The following is a 17,102-nucleotide window of genomic DNA, read 5'->3' on the forward strand; positions in this document are numbered from 1 at the left end:
AGCTAACCTAAGGTAACACTAGCTTGCTTATATATACTGGTGGAATAGCTACATAATGAATAAAAATAAATAAATAACTGGAATGGGCCTAACCCCTCTGGATAGGGGATAACTGGCTGATCAATGGGGAACAAACCGCTGGGATTCCCCATTGATGGCCAGAACGGGACACTGGCAAAATAAATGAAGCAGCAGCATGCATGCTCCACCACTGCTCCATTCATTTCAATGACAGCATCAGAGATTGCAGAGCTTGAACTCTGCTATTTTCGGCACTCCCACTGAAATGAATAGAGCAGTGATTGTGCATGTGCACGGCTTATCTACTCTTTTTACCAGTATCTAGATGGACATGTGACCCACATTTTGAAGATTGATGGGGGTCCCAGTGGTTGGACCCCCACCGATTAACTAGCTATCCCCTATACTGAAAACAAGGTATACTTAATGTCACTGGAACACCCCTTTAAAGTAAATTTGAAGAAGCAAAAACAACTGGAATGTCACCTTCTCGCTCCAGAGTATTTCATTGCTGTCACCTTCGGAGAAAAGAAAATCTTGAAGGAGCCGCATGAGCTTCAATACATTGTGGCAGAGGCCGGAAGATGAAGACGCTTCTTTAATATCGGTTAATGCTGATTCTAACATCATCTCCAGGAGGCTGAAGAAAAAAACAAGGAAGCTGATTAATTTCCATCATGTTTGCCGAGGGACATGGTCATCGTACTTTTAGCTCACCGACCTCCTTTTGATTTCATCCGGAGTTCTCACCAGTTTACAGGCAGATCCGAGCTTGGTGAGGACAGAGAAGACTTGACCTCGCTCCTTCCAAGCCGTATCGTCGTGACCTTCCACTCCCCTCCAGGTGACAGAGAAGATTATGTTGGTGAGAAGATTGCACAGCTCTTCCTCTGGTGTCTGCTGGAGAAAAGCTGCATATTATACAAAGGAGAAGCAGCCGATAGGAATCCATGGCAGAGGTTATGGTGGAAGAGGATGACGTGGTACAGGACAAGTATTGGAGCCTTTGTACCATGACTTTTGACCATCACGAATGGCACAAGATTAAGCTTGATTACAATCAGTCAAATATCAGAATACACAACGTCAGTAGTCATCTGGGATCGCGTAAAAATGTTGAAACTGGCCTCTGTAGTAATGGGGACATGTATCACCTCTATCTGCCAGTCCGATGATACATTAATCTGGGTTTGGTGGACGCTTGGAGAACACTACCTACTAGAATGCCGAAGTAGTGATGATCTGGGACTGTTTTTCAGGGTTCAGGCCCTTTACTACTAGCGAAGAGTTAATTCTACAGCATATAAAGACATTTTACAACTGCCACTTCCACCTTTGTGGTAACAGTTGGAGGAAATCTCTTTCCTGATCTAGCAAGACTGTTCCCAAATGTAGACAGCGCGCTCCGTGCAGACCAGGGGTGATGAGTTGTGTGGGTATTCAAGTGGATGCACACAAATGGAACGTCAAATTTCAGATAGATCTCCCCCCCAATATCAGTGCCTGACCTCAAAATGGGGCAAAATCTCCCTAAGACACCCCATAATCCTAAGGAAAGGCTCGTCAGAAAAGTGGAGGCTACAGTGACTGCAGAAGGGGAAGAACCACACATCGATGCCCTTGGTCTTGGTTGTGTCCTACCTGTGGGTTACTGGTGTTGGAGATGGTGTCACTTGGCAGAGTTTCCTGGTAGCTGTTTTCATCCAGGACATTAGAGAGGCTGGAGCTCTTCCTCGCTCGCATGCCGGGGAAGGGTTTAAAGGCCTCCAAGGGTGACGGCGTTCCTGGTTGGCTGACAGGTGTCTGGTTCCCGCTCTCTATGGTAACGGCGGAGCTAGTACTTCCCAGATCCAAGCGTAGATCGAACGGAGACATGGAGAAGGGTGAGAGGGGCTGGTATACATTATCATAGGGAGGTCCATCAGTACAGATGGTCTCCTCCAAACCTGATGTGTCCATAATATTGGAAGAGGAGTGACTTGTTCGGTCTGAGGAGTCGAAGGACTTGAAATTATAAGCATGAAATGTTTTATCTTTGGCAACTGGTGAAATGGAGTGATCAGAAAAACCTTCAGAGAAGTCGAGCTCGGGGGCCTCAAAGTTCTGGAACACAGGATCTAGATCAGTCTGATCTATTGACCCATGCTGACCATTTGACTCTCCATCCTTACTGCTGCCCATTCTCTTTAGAGGGCATACAGTTCCTCCGTACATTGGACTACTTAAGCTTCTGGGCCTTGATTCGTAGGATTCCTTGATGTAGAGTTTGGTCAGAATATCTTGCCATCCGATTTGCTTGGCGAGTTGTCGTACGATATCTTGTTGGGAGTAGATGAGGTGGAACAGCTGGGGACATATAAAAAATTGGCAATTCATGACTATACTTTTTACTGCATACCAACATGGGTCATGTAAGATTTACATCATGCACTGTACAGCGGTTAGGTGTAGGACAGCCTACATCTCACCATATACAATGCAGCAGCGGTGATGTGCCACAACATCTATTAGGGCAGCTATAAGGAATCATACGACTCTTCACTAACCTTGCGACAAACATCAAGCTTCACCGGAAGTTCTGCCCTGTGCGACAGGTAAACCACAGACAGAAGATCCTTATAATTAGGGGTTATATCTGAAGCGAAAGCAGAATTTAAAAACGGATTACCATTTTCAGCAAAGTTGTAGCAGAATTAATGCTCCTTGGATTACCCGTCTCATGAGAATTAAGGAGGGAGTTCTTACCGGAACCCAGGACCTGCTCAGAGAGGCAGCGGATCAGCAACATGGACACTGGGACATCACTGAGGAAGGAGATCAGACCCTGGTATCCGATGTCCTTCAACTTTAGCCGATGCTTCAGACGCTCACCGACTTTCTCGTACTTCACCAACTTGTATAGGATCTGAAAAAATAAGCATAAACAGATGCTACACCTGCAGACTATCCTCTCTTTATGTACTGTTATCAGTCATTTAAAACTGAGCAGAGGCTGACTGTAGTTGTTTTCAATGAGATGAGTGAGAGTAGGAGCAGAACTTCCCCCCCCCCCCATGATCCCTACTTTATATCTTATATTCTGTGGCAAGACCCTCCAGAAACATTTACATCGTATGTGTAACAATAAGACTGCAGAACTCAATACACACAGCAAGAAGTGAAAGATGACAAAACAAGCAGCTCAATATATGGGGAGATAAGCTGTCAGAAATACCTGACACCACCACCACTAAAACAAATCTTGCTTCCCGTAAAATCTCTGACCAGTGGAAGAAGGAAAGATCACACTTACCTTAAAAACTTTCTCCCTCAACTGATCTGAAAACTTTTTCTGGACAAGGAGGAAATAGAAGACCTCAACGTTTCCTTGTTCCAAGAGGAATATGTACAGATGCTCGTTATTAATGTTTGCCCTTAAGAGGCTGAGAAGAACGTCCAGGATGCCACACACCTGAAGTACAAGAAAACAGCAAATTAGGACCTTACATTACTTATCCTGAGTTACATCCTTTATTATACTCCAGAGCTGCGCTCACTATTCTGCTGGTGGAGTCACTGTGTTCATACATTACATTACTTATCCTGTACTGATCCTGAATTACATCCCGTATTATACTCCAGAGCTGCACTCACTATTCTGCTGGTGGAGTCACAACGTTCATACATTACATTACTTATCCTGTACTGATCCTGAGTTACATCCTGTATTATACTTCAGAGCTGCACTCACTATTCTGCTGGTGGAGTCACTCTGTACATACATTACATTACTTATCCTGAGTTACATCATGTATTATACTTCAGCGCTGCGCTCACTATTCTGCTGGTGGAGTCACAGTGTTCATACATTACTTATCCTGTACTGACCCTGAGTTACATCCTGTATTATACCCAGAGCTGCACTCACTATTCTGCTGGTGGAGTCACTGTATACATACATTACTTATCCGGTACTGATCCTGAGTTACATCCCGTATTATACTATATAATCTATCTCGAGTTACATCCTGCACTATACTTCAGAGCTGTGCTGACTATTCTGCTGGTGGAGTCACTGTGCAACAGACATTAAAAGGGATTTTCTGGGACTTAAAAGAAAAAAAATAAAATAAAATCAGGCTTAGAATTATGTAAGAGGACACTCACCTGCCCCAGCGGTTCCTCATCCAGTGCTGCAGTCCAGGTGTCTCCCACCTGAAACCTGAAAGAAGCCAGCTTGTCACCGCTCGGGCAAGCACAGACTTCACCAGTAATTCTTTCATTGCCACTAAAGCCTGTGATTGGCTGAGTGGTCATGTGGACAACGGCATAAGACTGAAATCTGGCTTCTTTCGGGTTCCGAGAGGTGGGCACCAGGGCTCCAGTGCTGGATGGGGAGACGCTGAGAGAGGGAAGTGTGATTTTTTTAAATATTTATTTTACACAATTCAGCGCCTGTAAAGTAATGTTTATATGCAGGGACTTCACTAACAGAATAGTGAGTGCAGCTCTGAAGTATAATACAGGATCAGTAAAGTAACGTTTGTACACAGTGACTCCACTATTTATGGAGATTTATTCTACTGCATATGTAACCTATAAAATCGAGTACATGCACTTGCAGATCTTATACGGTCATCATCTTTCAGGTACAAACTGGGCTTTCTTGGCCAACACTAAAATTGCTAAGAGTCTTGGATTGTCACACTGGGAGTGATTATGTCACTTGATGATATAATTACCCCTTCCGGGTCCATGACGTACATTTACGTCCTGGAGCGTCGGGGTATGTATGCAAAGAGGTCGCGGGGCGACCTCTCTGCATACAGCACGGGCGTCAGCTGTTTAGCTGACTGCCTATCAAGCCATCCCCGTGGGGTGGCTTGATAGGCTGCCTGTCAGAATGCAGTATGACATAATGCTATAGCATTACGTCATACTGCAGGAGCGATCAAAGCATCGCATGTTGTAGTTCCCCCAGGGGGACTTTAAAGTAAAGTTAAAAAAAAAAATCAATAAAGTTTTATTAATTATAAAAAATAAAAAAAAGTAGTTATAAAAGTTTATATCACCCCCCCACTTTTGCCATATCGATTATTAAAAAATCTAAATCCTAAAATAAAAATACATATTTGGTACCGCGTGTCCGTAAAAGTCCGATCTATCAAAGTAGCACATTATTTATCCCGCACGCTGAAAGTTGTTCGGAAAAAAAAAAAAAAAAGAACGCCAGAAATGCACTTTTTCAGTTACTCTGTCTCCCAGAAAAAACGCAGTAAAAAGTGATTTAAAAAATCGTATATATTCCAAATTGGTATTATCATAAACTACAGGACAGCCCGCAAAAAATGAGCCCTCGCTCAACTACGTCGACAGAAAAATAAAAAAGTTATTGCGTGCACAAAATGACCGCAGAAAATAATTTTTTGTTTGTGCGCCGTAAAAACAAGACGCACTGAAAGATGGCGGAATGTCGTTTTTTTCATTTTACTCCACTTATAATTTTTTAAAAGTTTTTCAGTACATTATATGGTACTTTAACCCCTTGAGTGGCACCCCCGGAAATTTTCCGGGACGAGCTCCACTGCTCATAGCGACATAGCCCGGAAGATTTCCGGGCTATTTATCACTATGGGAGCTGCAGAGCACAATGCCACAAGCTGTGACAGTGTGCTCTGCCTGCACAGACCCACATAGAGCAGTGCAAGGGCTTTGAAAAACCAGCAGAAGATATTGCCGATATGTCGGCAACCTCCTGCTTTGTTTACAGGTTGCCATAGAGACCATCGGCTTGTCAGAAGCAAGCCCATGGTCTCTGTGGCAGGGAGAGCTTGGTGCTTGGCTGTCAGAGGACAGCTAGGTACTAGCTTTTACAGCAGAGATCAGAGAAAACCTCTGATCTCTGCTGTGTTAACCCTTTACATGCTGCAGTCTATGTGACTGCAGCATGTAAAGGGCTGTCACTGCAGCATGTAAAGGGATGTCACTATCGGACCCCTGGAATGTGATCAGGGGTCCTGATGAGTCCCTGTGGAAGTCCCCTAAAGGGACAAAAAAAAAATTAAAAAAAAAAAAAAAAAAAAGGTAAAAAATTATTTAAAAAAAATAATAAAAACACTTGTCTCCCTTTACTTTGTAAAAAATCAAAAATACAATCACACATGTGGTATCCGTGCGTCGTAATGACCCAGAGAAGGAAGTTAATGCATTATTTAACCCCTTAATGACATGGCCCCTTTTTTTCTTTTTTCCCCATTTCTTTTTTTCCTCCCCCCCGTTTAAAAAATCACAACTTGTCCCGCAAAAAACAAGCCCTCATATGGCCATGTCAATGGAAAAATGAAAAAGTTATGGCTCTTGAGACGCAACTGCAAAATTAGTTGAAATTCAATGATTAGACCATTTTAAAAAACCTGCCCTGGTGGGCAGGAAACCCGCCACTCAAGGGGTTAAATGGCACCATTAAAACCTACAACTCGTCCCGCAAAAAACAAGCCCTCATACAGTGACATTGATGGATAAATAAAGGAGTTATGATTTTTTTTAAAGGTGGGAGGAAAAAACGAAAATGGAAAAAAAAGGGGGCAGCGCCATGAAGGGGTTAAAATAAATTTGAGAAGGTCACTAAAAATCTGTTGCGCAAATCTATGGGTCATTATTTACATATGTCTACAAGACTGTCTCCTTGAAGTGCTGGGGGGGAAGGTGACTGCCCTCAGATGCTTCAGGGGGAAAGTCCCAATTCTCTTCACTTACCTGCTCCTCATCATTCACGGCTGCTGTGTATTGTAATACGTTATGCAGATCCTCAGGACACAGGTTCTTTGAGAGGAAATCCTTAGTAAGAGTGAAGAGGGACATCTGTACGGTCTTCACATTGTCCCCAGTGATCTGCTCCTCCTTCTGCGTCCTGTGGTTACATAAAAGCTAATTACTAATGGAATGTCACATTTAAAGGAGATGTCCCGAGGCAGCAAGTGGGGTTATACACTTCTGTATGGCCATAATAATGCACTTTGTAATATACATCGTGCATTAATTATGAGCCATACAGAAGTTATAAAAAGTTTTATACTTACCTGCTCCGTTGCTAGCGTCCTCGTCTCCATGGTGCCGACTAATTTTCGGCCTCCGATGGCCAAATTAGCCGCGCTTGCGCAGTCCGGGTCTTCTGTAGTCTTCTATGGAGCCGCTCGTGCCAGAGAGCGGCTCCGTGTAGCTCCGCCCCGTCACGTGCCGATTCCAGCCAATCAGGAGGCTGGAATCGGCAGTGGACCGCACAGAAGAGCTGCGGTCCACGAAGACAGAGGATCCCGGCGGCCATCTTCAGCAGGTGAGTATGAAGACGCCGGACCGCCGGGATTCAGGTAAGCGCTGTGCGGGTGGGTTTTTTAACCCCTGCATCGGGGTTGTCTCGCGCCGAACGGGGGGGGGGGGGGTTTAAAAAAAAAAAAAACCGTTTCGGCGCGGGACATCTCCTTTAAAGGGAACCTGTCATCACTTTTGAGCCCCATTAACTACATTTAGTAGGAAGCTGCTTTTTGTACTCCCTCGTGAGTCCCTCGTTTCAGCGCTGCACCCGAGAAATCTGCGCATGCACACAGAGGTTTTTTCTAGATGGCTTTGTGTGCACTCTCCCATAGAGTTCAATGAAAGAAGAGCACGCACAGCGCCTTCTGAAAACAGTCCCACTGTGTGCGCGCGTGTGCTTAGGTAGTTTATGGGGCTCAAAGGTGCTGACGGGTTCCCTTTAAGAGATTCAAAATAAATGCTTGCTCTTGCACACCATTTTCTTTTACCTAAATACTCTAAAATTCTGAGTTGATATAGAATTGTAAGCATCTTTATGACACAGCTCAAATCCCTGCATAGACAGTTATAGAATAGAATCCTGCCTGCAGCCACCACAAGGGGGAGCTCACTGCACAATTTTTATACACTGAACTTTAAAAAAAATATCCTCAAACCATGCAAAATTAGAGAATTACCCATAATGCTTCCTGACCGAGTCCAGAATGTACTGCACGCCGTATTTCCTCCGCACTCGCTGCTTATGGTCTTTCATGATGGACGAGAGATACTGAATGTGACCTGTCCAGTGATGATGAATTAATTACTTTTAATTACACGGCATATTACACGACATTACCGTATTGAATATAGCAAGATGGAGGCACTCACCAAGTCGCACAGCAAAATCACTTTTACTCCAGATACGAAAATCGAAAAGTAGGTGCTGGTAGAGGTGGTGGAGCAGGAAATTGTGACCTTCAGACGCAACCTGGTCCATCAACATCTGAGAGGCCATCAGCACATTCATGTCCAGTATGAGGGGAGACACCTGAGGACAGATGGCGGCTGCAGGTTACACAATACAAGCAACCACCATTGCAGAAAAGGCCAGTCTAGTCTGATAAAGCTTCATCATTCTTGGAAAAACTGCAACTTTCTAGTAGAGTTTAGGGGAAACGTATGATGGCTCCTACACCAGAATTTTGGAGTCAAAACGTTGCCCCACTTGCGACAAAACATGCAATTTTTTTTTTGCTTTTACACTACTCTCACTGGCTTATCAGGAGAGAACGTGGCCATCGCAGACCGACAGAAGTATCAATTACACCAGAAACTGGCATACATTATGGTAGAAATATACGGCAAGTTGGACCTGATGTACATTTCTGTGTAGGTGCATGGAGGTGCCAGGATGGGCCCAATACATTAAGAGGCGTGTGCCTCCAAGTATCAGGTACATCATGCGCTGGAGGAAATTATACTAAGACTGCTGCTGGAAATGCCAGGCTTTGTAAATTTTCCAGTGTTTTAGTTCCTTACCATTCTCAAGATCTCTGCTTGCTGTCAACAAGTGGAAAGATTTCAAAGCCCGAAAACTTGGTTAGCCCAAATACTTCTCACAGCTGAGGTTCGTCAAAATTGTATCCAACCTATAAACATCTTAGACTCCAGACTGATACATATTACCTGCACTGATACATTGCAACAAACTATCAACACATGAGAGAGATTTTGTACTGCTGGTACATGTTCCTCACATGTGAAAAGTATTAAAAATTGACCTTCTCAAAAACTGACCTACTGGTGTTTCCGCCCTCCACTAACCGACCTGATCCTGACATCTCTATCTGAGTGTGTGGGACCACCATAACTCCCAGCACGCTCGCTGCCTTGGGGTCATATTCAACTCCGATCTCTCATTTATCCCCTACATCCAAGCTCTTGCCTGAACATGTCAGCTGCACCTCAAGAACATCGCAAGAATCCTTCCTTTTCTCACTGCAGACATGCTAAAAACGCCCACTGCTGCCCGCATCCACTCTCTGCTCGATTATTGCAACTCGCTGTTGATCGGCCTCCCCTGCACCACTCTTCCCTCTCCAATCCATCCTGAATGTGGCAGCCAGGCTCATCTTCCTGCCTGGCCGCTACTCGGACGCCTCTGCCCTGTGCCAGTCACTGCACTGGCTGCCCGTTAAATACAGAATACAATTTAAACTCTCTGCCTTCATTCATAAAGCCCTCCACAGCACAGCGCCCCCCCTATACTGCCTGCCTCATCTCAATCCATTACCTAGCCCGGGCTCTCTGCTCTGCTAATGGAATCAGACTGAGTGCCCCTTTAATTCGAACCTCTCATTCCCACCTCCAAGACTTCTCCAGAGCAGCACCGTTCCTCTGGAACGCGCTACCAAAAAATAGCCGGGCAATCACTGACACACTAAACTTCAGGCGTGCTCTAAAAACGCACCTCTTCAGGGAGGCATAACATATCCCCTAAACAAACCCCTCTGAACTCCCCCTGATAACATGCTGCCTGACCTACTGACTGCAATCCCTGCTAGTCGTGATCAACCAGCATCTGCAGTCATACCGATTTCACCACTATACGGCCTGACCATTGTCTGTGTGTATAGCATCCCTCACTCTCCACCTCGCCATACCGGGCACATCCCCAGCCCCTTTACCTTCTGTATCACCCCATTATCTGTTGAGGTGATACAGAAGGTAAAGGGGCTGGAGATGTGCAGCCCCTTTACCTTCATTGGAGCAGGACCCTCACCCCTCCTGTTTCCATCAATTGATTACTTCATGTAACCGTTGTCTTGTGTTATTTCCCCTGTATTGTAAGCGCTGCGGAATATGTTGGCGCTATATAAATAAAGATTATTATTATGTCCGTAGAGGATCTCATCCTCTGGATGTAAACAAATGTCTATTCCTTGACAGCATGCATAGATCTTAAGAGACTGAAACAAAAAAGTACAACTTTATCCAGTAAACCTCTTATTAATCTGCCATTTATCAGAATCAAACAGGTGATGGAATATCAAATATTCTGGATTATTGGAAGGTCACAAAAAATGATTTAAAAAAAATCTTTTCTTTCTGGCCCAGTAAAAATTTACATCATAGTTGATATTCTATACTAAAAAGTGTTGAACTTGCAAGACTCTGCACTCCGGACAAGGGGAACAATTGGTTGGAGTTATTCCAGCATTCACTATGATCCTGAAGGGCAGCAGTTCGCACCTTCTGCAGGAGGGCGCCTATGATGGCGGGGCCATGACATTGCAGTAAGCTCTCCTGATTGGCTGGGTGATACTGGATGAAGTTCTTCACCATGAGAAGAAAGGCCGCCACCCCATTCCGCTCCAGTCTGCTCTCTAGAGAAGAAAAAAAAATGGAGGACAGCGTCAGGATGGCGAATGTAGAGACACGAGATACCAAATTAAAGTCTTCACAAAAACAGGTACAATCTTCACCGATATATAGCCTACATGTGCAGCACACAGAAAAACGTTTGTAATCTGGCTTTACTAGAACTCGGCATTTCTTGCACTCCTCACGTGTTCTGGATTGTTGGAGGTCACATCATAATTTTAAAAAATCTAATAATTAGTTATATTTTCTCCCACTACTTTAGAGTTTGATTCTGCGCTGGAAGCAAATGTCAGACTATTGGAATTTCAGGTTTAGTGGATGGCAGATTAGCTCTTTGCAATTCAATTTTAGAGTCAGGGTTTCCTAGGGGGCTTTCTCTTTCTGCCATTTCACAATGGCGCCATCTGCTGGCTAGAGCCAGTACTGCAGTATGGGACATGCTGGAGAGGCCCAAGACAACACAGCGGCCAGTAATATACAGTAAGAATACCCTGCCGGATGTCTCCCGACATCGGAGCTGTACAGCCTTCAATCAGAATGTCTTCAGATGTCAGACAGTGGATTGGAAAGGGTTAAAAGAATTTTCCACCACTTAGAATTGCTATGGTTGAAGGGTTATGAGAGTCCATGGTTGCTCTGGGTTTTACTTCCACATTTCGGTTGGGTGTGTGAAGTATTCCAGACTATTGGAAATTTGCTTACACACCCATGTTATATATTTTATTGACGCACCTGAGGATTTTCCCAAGGCCAGTTGCATAGACTGGGCATTCCTGGAGGAGGTGAGTTCTGGGCCCACCAGGTCGTGGGTCTCCTGAACATCGGGTGCTTCTTTGGTCTGTGATGCTACTTGGTACAGCAGAGGCAGGAGGACGCCCATCCCTCCAACACAGTTCACCACATCCTGCGGGACAGAAGGAAAAGTTCACTAGTAGGATGTAATTCTACAAGGATTACTGGACAAGCCCTTTACAAACCTATTAAACACTTCAGGCGTGCAGAGGACCCCACAGCGGACCCCAGACACTGGCATTAAAGGGGTTGTCCCGCGCCGAAACGGGTTTTTTTTTTTTCAACCCCCCCCCCCCCCCGTTCGGCGCGAGACAACCCCGATGCAGGGAGGTAAAGAAAGCTCACCGGAGCGCTTACCTGAATCCCCGCGCTCCGGTGACTTCTCTACTCACCGCTGAAGATGGCCTCTTCCTCCGTGGACCGCAGCTCTTCTGTGCGGTCCACTGCCGATTCCAGCCTCCTGATTGGCTGGAATCGGCACGTGACGGGGCGGAGCTACACGGAGCTACACGGAGCCCCATAGAAGACTGCAGAAGACCCGGACTGCGCAAGCGCGGCTAATTTGGCCATCGGAGGGCGAAAATTAGTCGGCACCATGGAGACGAGGACGCCAGCAACGGAACAGGTAAGTATAAAACTTTTTATAACTTCTGCATGGCTCATAATTAATGCACAATGTACATTACAAAGTGCATTATTATGGCCATGCAGAAGTGTACAGACCCACTTGCTGCCTCGGGACAACCCCTTTAAGACAGTGTTAGATGAAGACTTTGGTCAGGTTATCTCAATTGGAGGCCAACTGCAAAATCCAAAATGTAACATGACTAGCGGTCTAAAGTGACAGCGCTTACCTTCACATCCCATGTGACAACTCTGTGACCCGTCAACCTCCCATCAAATGCTCGACTCGACGATAGGTCCAAGCAGATATTATTTTTGGAAGCCTGAAAACATCAAACAGAAAAAAAAAATACATGAACCTGGAAACCAAAAAATCTAAATGCAATATTTTATTAGAAAATCACAAAAAGAGAAGGAAAAAAAAAATCTTGTATTCACAACGGGAAATTTCCAAAACAAAACTTTAGTCACCCAAAGCAAACTTTTACTTTCCATGCAACAAGGTCAAATATTTTAATCTCTCTAGTGATGGAGGGGTTAACCCTTTCCAATCCAATTTGTATCCTGGTTTTCCTATGGGGCTTACTCTTTTTCTGCCGTTATACAACAGCGCTATCTGCTGGCTAAAGCCAGTACTGCATGAGGTGACACGTTGGATAGGCTCCGACAGCAGAGAGGCTGGCAATATACAGTAAGAGAACCCCGACGGACGTCATCCAACATCGGAGCTATACAGCCTTAAATCATAATGTCTTCAGACGTCAGACAGTGGATTGGAAAGGGTTAAAGGGAACCTGTCAGCAAGTACAGTATAAACCCGGGACGGGCGTATATACGGAGGGCATGTAGGTCTTGTTCTGAAACAGTGCGAATTATAAGTACAAAACACACTTTAAAAGATCCACTACGAAAGGGGGTTGGAGACACGGGGATGGCGTTGCGCCAGCCTCTCGCCATCCGTGTCATCTAGAGTGACAGCTCTATTCCTATACACATGCAGAGAAAGTTGTCACTCTAGGCGATCCGGGTGGGGAGAGGCCGGCTCGGCGACATCCCAACAACTCCAATCTAATGGCTCGTTCACATCGGCACTAGAGATGAGCGAGTATACTCGCTAAGGCTAACTACTCGAGCGAGTAGTGCCTTAGCCGAGTATCTCCCCGCTCGTCTCTAAAGATTCGGCTGCCGGCAGCGGGCGGCAGGGGAGAGCGGGGAGGAACGGAGGGGAGATCCCTCTTCCCCCCACTCACCGTCGCAACTCACCTGTCACCCGCGCCGGCAGCCGAATCTTTAGAGACGAGCGGGCAGATACTCGGCTAAGGCACTACTCGCTCGAGTAATGTGCCTTAGCGAGTATACTCGCTCATCTCTAATCGGCACCTTTGAATTCGGTTTTTTGCTGCTCCACTGTGGAGCAAGAAAAGCAGCACCCAGTGCCGGAATAGAACCGTCATATGACAGAACTGAATGGACCTCACTGACTATGACGGGGTCCATTTGGTTTCTGGACAGGCTGCGGATATTTTACAGGATGAAATAACACTCCATGCTGCACTATTTTGTCCTATGGTAATTATATTATGCCTAGCGGTCCGATGGGATTCACAAACTAGTAAATGCTATTCCTGGGGCACAGTGGTCACCTCCACAGGCTCCAATGCAGTTTCTAGCAGACTTTTAGCTCACACAGGATATTATCCATATTTTGCAGATTGTCCTGCAGTCCACACAGTGTTCAATAATCAATGCAAGCTGTATCCTATTTTGTTTGTATAAATCACACTCAGGTTTGTGGCGCCCCCTACCTGTGGAGTGTAGAACAGCAGAAGCTTGGTGCAGAGCTCAGAAAATTCACTCTCTGGTGTAAAGGGAGACACAAAGTTCGGTCCTGTTGGAAAAAAAGGGAATAAAATGTACGGTTGCTCTAGAGAATCAATATGAAATCCCCCACCCCCAAAAAACTCTTATGGATGGAGAAGAGTGAAAAAAAACCTTTAATTTATCCTGCCAATGATCAATGACAAACAAGACCCCTAAGGCTGCCTGTCCACGGGCGTTGCGATATCCCGCGGCGTATCTCCGCCATGGGGGCCGCTGCTGGAGAGCAGGAGCCAGCTGATGGATCTCCGTGGTGAGCGTATCTGACCGATAGGCTCACCGCTGCGAATCGCGGCAATTCGCAGCATGCTGCGATTTGCCGCCAGCGAGCAGAGAATCACTATAATTCTCCGCTCGTGGACAGAGGGCGGGCGCTTTCCATAGCAACACTATGGAAAGCGTTTACTGCGTTCTCCACGGCCGGGTTATAGCCGTGGGGAGCGCAGTGAAAATTCGGCCATGGACCGGAGCCCTAAGCCATAAACCATAAAGGCCTAAGGCAGCAGCAAGAAACTGCCTGCAGCTCCATCTGATTGTAACTGGAACATAAGGCCTGATAGAACTCATGATTAATAGTGGAAAAATGATTCAAAGGCTTGTAATTAGCTACTAATCGCAAGAACATACTTGCTCTTTTAAAGGGCCACTAACTAAAATGCCCTACCTGTCACACAGCCCATCCTCTGCCCAGCCCAAAAGACTTGATAACATACAACAGTAGATTGCATTCAATGTCTGAACAATTGCAAATTAAGTGTCAGTACATCTCTATATCACTGGAGAACATGGTGATGTCCGACACCTTCCTTATATTGCAAGATTTTGTCAATTAAAAGGGGCTTTCCAGTGAAAATACTATTGATGCTGTATCCTCAGGATAGGTCATCAATATAGTCGATCGGCTGGGGTCCATAGCTCAGAATCCCATCCAATCAGCTGATTGTACGTCCGCTGATAGCGCCTCTATCAGAGGCCAGAGTGTAGTGGCCGGCACTTGTAACTGCAGGCATGGCTCTCACTGCAGTTACAAGTGCCGGCCACTACACTGAAGTCGGCGCAGAGACTTCTGCTGCTTTAGCTCCAACCTCTGTGTATTTATGGCACTGACCTGACAGCATGCGCCCGCTCAGCTGATTGGTCGGGGGCCCAAGCGACAGACCCCAGCAGATCAACTACAGATGAGCTATCCTATGGATACAACATCAATAGTATTCTCACTAGAAAACCCCTTTAATGACCTGCCAGCCATCCTCCCACCCCCATCACAGAACTGCAGACCTACCAGCCATGTACAAGGCCTTTACATGAGTTGCCTGAATGGAGTCATGAAAGATGGACACTGTGCCGAGATGACCTTCTAATGAAGTAGGGGTCCCCCATTCGGTGTCCTGGGTTCCGGCCACAATGGTGGACACAAGACCTTCCCGTGAATTCTGCGTGCCACCAAGGCCCCATCCGTGTCCAACTGAGGTGGCTGGAAAGGACTGGGAGCGACTGAGCAAGGAGTGTGAGGCAAAGGTGAGGTCCGGGGTATGAGATGGAGAGGTGGACACTGTGGTGGTCGTGCGGTGGCCAGCAGACCCAATGCAGCAAGAGGTGAAGGACTGTAAAGAGGAGACACAAGCTGTGGATGATGGAATGACTGCCTGGCCAGGAGGCAGAAATATGAGCAGTCTTCAGCTATACTACTCAGTTTCTCCTACTTTGCACCCAAGCTTCTCTGAATGGCATATAAATCTCATTTTAAGGAGGCCCGAAATTCTACGAATGAACCAGGAGGTGCAGGATGAACAGAGCTAGAAGACTCCCAGCATGCCCTTACAGCCTGTGGATGTCAGGTCATGCTGGGAGTTGTAGTGTTTTACTGCTCCTCTCCCTGCATAAATAAGGGCTTGTTTCTCAGCTTACCTCATTGAGAGATGGAAAGCGGAGTGGCGCCACTTTTCTCAGTTGCCCGTCTGCATAAATATGAACCATATTCTGTCCGAACGGACGTCGTCCAGCGAGGTGCACAATGTCCACACAGTGCTGTCAGAGAATAGAGAGAGGTGAGCCCATATAGGAGGACGCAGCTAATGAGCACTCTGCGAATGAATCATTAATCTAAAGTTAATTACTAAAGAGAGGAATATCTGCAATAGATGCGGCGGCGCCCTCTGGTGGGCCGTATAGGTCTGGCACGGACTGTCAATAACCCTGCATCCCATGGTCACTTACCCACATGGAGTCATTGAATTGCAGCTCAGGAACAGCAACGGTCATATATTCCTTCTTGGTACAGACGGCCACGACCAGCATGCCGTCCGTGGTGAAAAACGCCTCGAAACCCGTCCCACTCGCTGCAAAGAAACTGCCACAGAGAAACAAATGGCGCGGAACAGTTACATTAATAGGACTTCTGATCCCTGTGTGTGCTACAAATGACAGACTTCATGTACAATCCCATGTAAATAAAGCTTAACCCCTTAATGACACGGCCTATTTAGGGCTTAAGGACGCAACGATTTTTGGCGGATTTTCATCCCATTTTTCAAAAGCCATAACTCTAATTTTTCCCGTGGACGCGGCTGTTTGAGGGCTTGTTTTTTGCGTGACGAACTGTAGTTTTTATCGGTGCCACTTTTGGGTACATAGACTATATCGTAAAACTTTTATTTTATAATCGCAGAAAGAGAAAACGCATCAATTCTGCCATAGATTTTGTTTTAAAGCGTTAATTATGCAGCATAAATGACACAATACAATTTTTTTTGTGGGTCAATACGATTACGATACCAAAAGTCGTTTTGTTTTTTTTTTTACTTTTTTGCAATAAAAGCCCTTTTTTGGAGAATTTTTTTTCTGAATCGCTGCATTCAAAGTCCTATAACTTTTTTATTTTTCCATGTACAGAGCTCTATGAGGGCTTATTTTTTGCCAGACGGGCTGTAGTTTTTACTCGTACCATTTTGGGGTACATATGGCTTTTTTGATCACTTTTATTGCGTTTTTGGGAGGCAAAAATGCTACAAATTAGTATTTTGCCTCAGTTTTTTAGCATTTTCTTTACACTTTTTGCCATGCAGGATAAAAAGAATGCTCAACATATTGTACGCAATGTTATGGACACCGAATATGTGGGATTTTATTTT

General features: G+C 45.5%; 1 protein-coding gene across 4 annotated transcripts in view; it reads right to left on the reverse strand.

Annotated features, from left to right (window-relative positions):
- NBEAL2 (neurobeachin like 2) overlaps nt 1-17,102 on the reverse strand; it is a 124,627-nt gene that overhangs the window by 18,509 nt on the left and 89,016 nt on the right. For 3 of the 4 annotated variants that reach the window (XM_066585250.1, XM_066585246.1, XM_066585248.1), the window contains 16 exons: nt 16,189-16,321; nt 15,880-15,999; nt 15,254-15,575; nt 13,899-13,981; nt 12,324-12,416; nt 11,410-11,581; nt 10,546-10,679; nt 8,182-8,341; nt 7,989-8,091; nt 6,757-6,910; nt 3,314-3,472; nt 2,767-2,926; nt 2,568-2,656; nt 1,663-2,367; nt 743-921; nt 508-661 (listed from right to left, as the gene is read on the reverse strand). In XM_066585250.1, coding sequence (XP_066441347.1) covers nt 508-661; nt 743-921; nt 1,663-2,367; nt 2,568-2,656; nt 2,767-2,926; nt 3,314-3,472; nt 6,757-6,910; nt 7,989-8,091; nt 8,182-8,341; nt 10,546-10,679; nt 11,410-11,581; nt 12,324-12,416; nt 13,899-13,981; nt 15,254-15,575; nt 15,880-15,999; nt 16,189-16,321 — 2,920 coding nt within the window. The remainder of the gene's footprint in view (nt 1-507; nt 662-742; nt 922-1,662; nt 2,368-2,567; nt 2,657-2,766; nt 2,927-3,313; nt 3,473-6,756; nt 6,911-7,988; nt 8,092-8,181; nt 8,342-10,545; nt 10,680-11,409; nt 11,582-12,323; nt 12,417-13,898; nt 13,982-15,253; nt 15,576-15,879; nt 16,000-16,188; nt 16,322-17,102) is intronic. The other variant, XM_066585247.1, reaches the window with a different exon arrangement.

This window comes from Eleutherodactylus coqui, chromosome 12 (assembly GCF_035609145.1).
Source record: "Eleutherodactylus coqui strain aEleCoq1 chromosome 12, aEleCoq1.hap1, whole genome shotgun sequence".
NCBI lineage: Eukaryota > Metazoa > Chordata > Amphibia > Anura > Eleutherodactylidae > Eleutherodactylus > Eleutherodactylus coqui.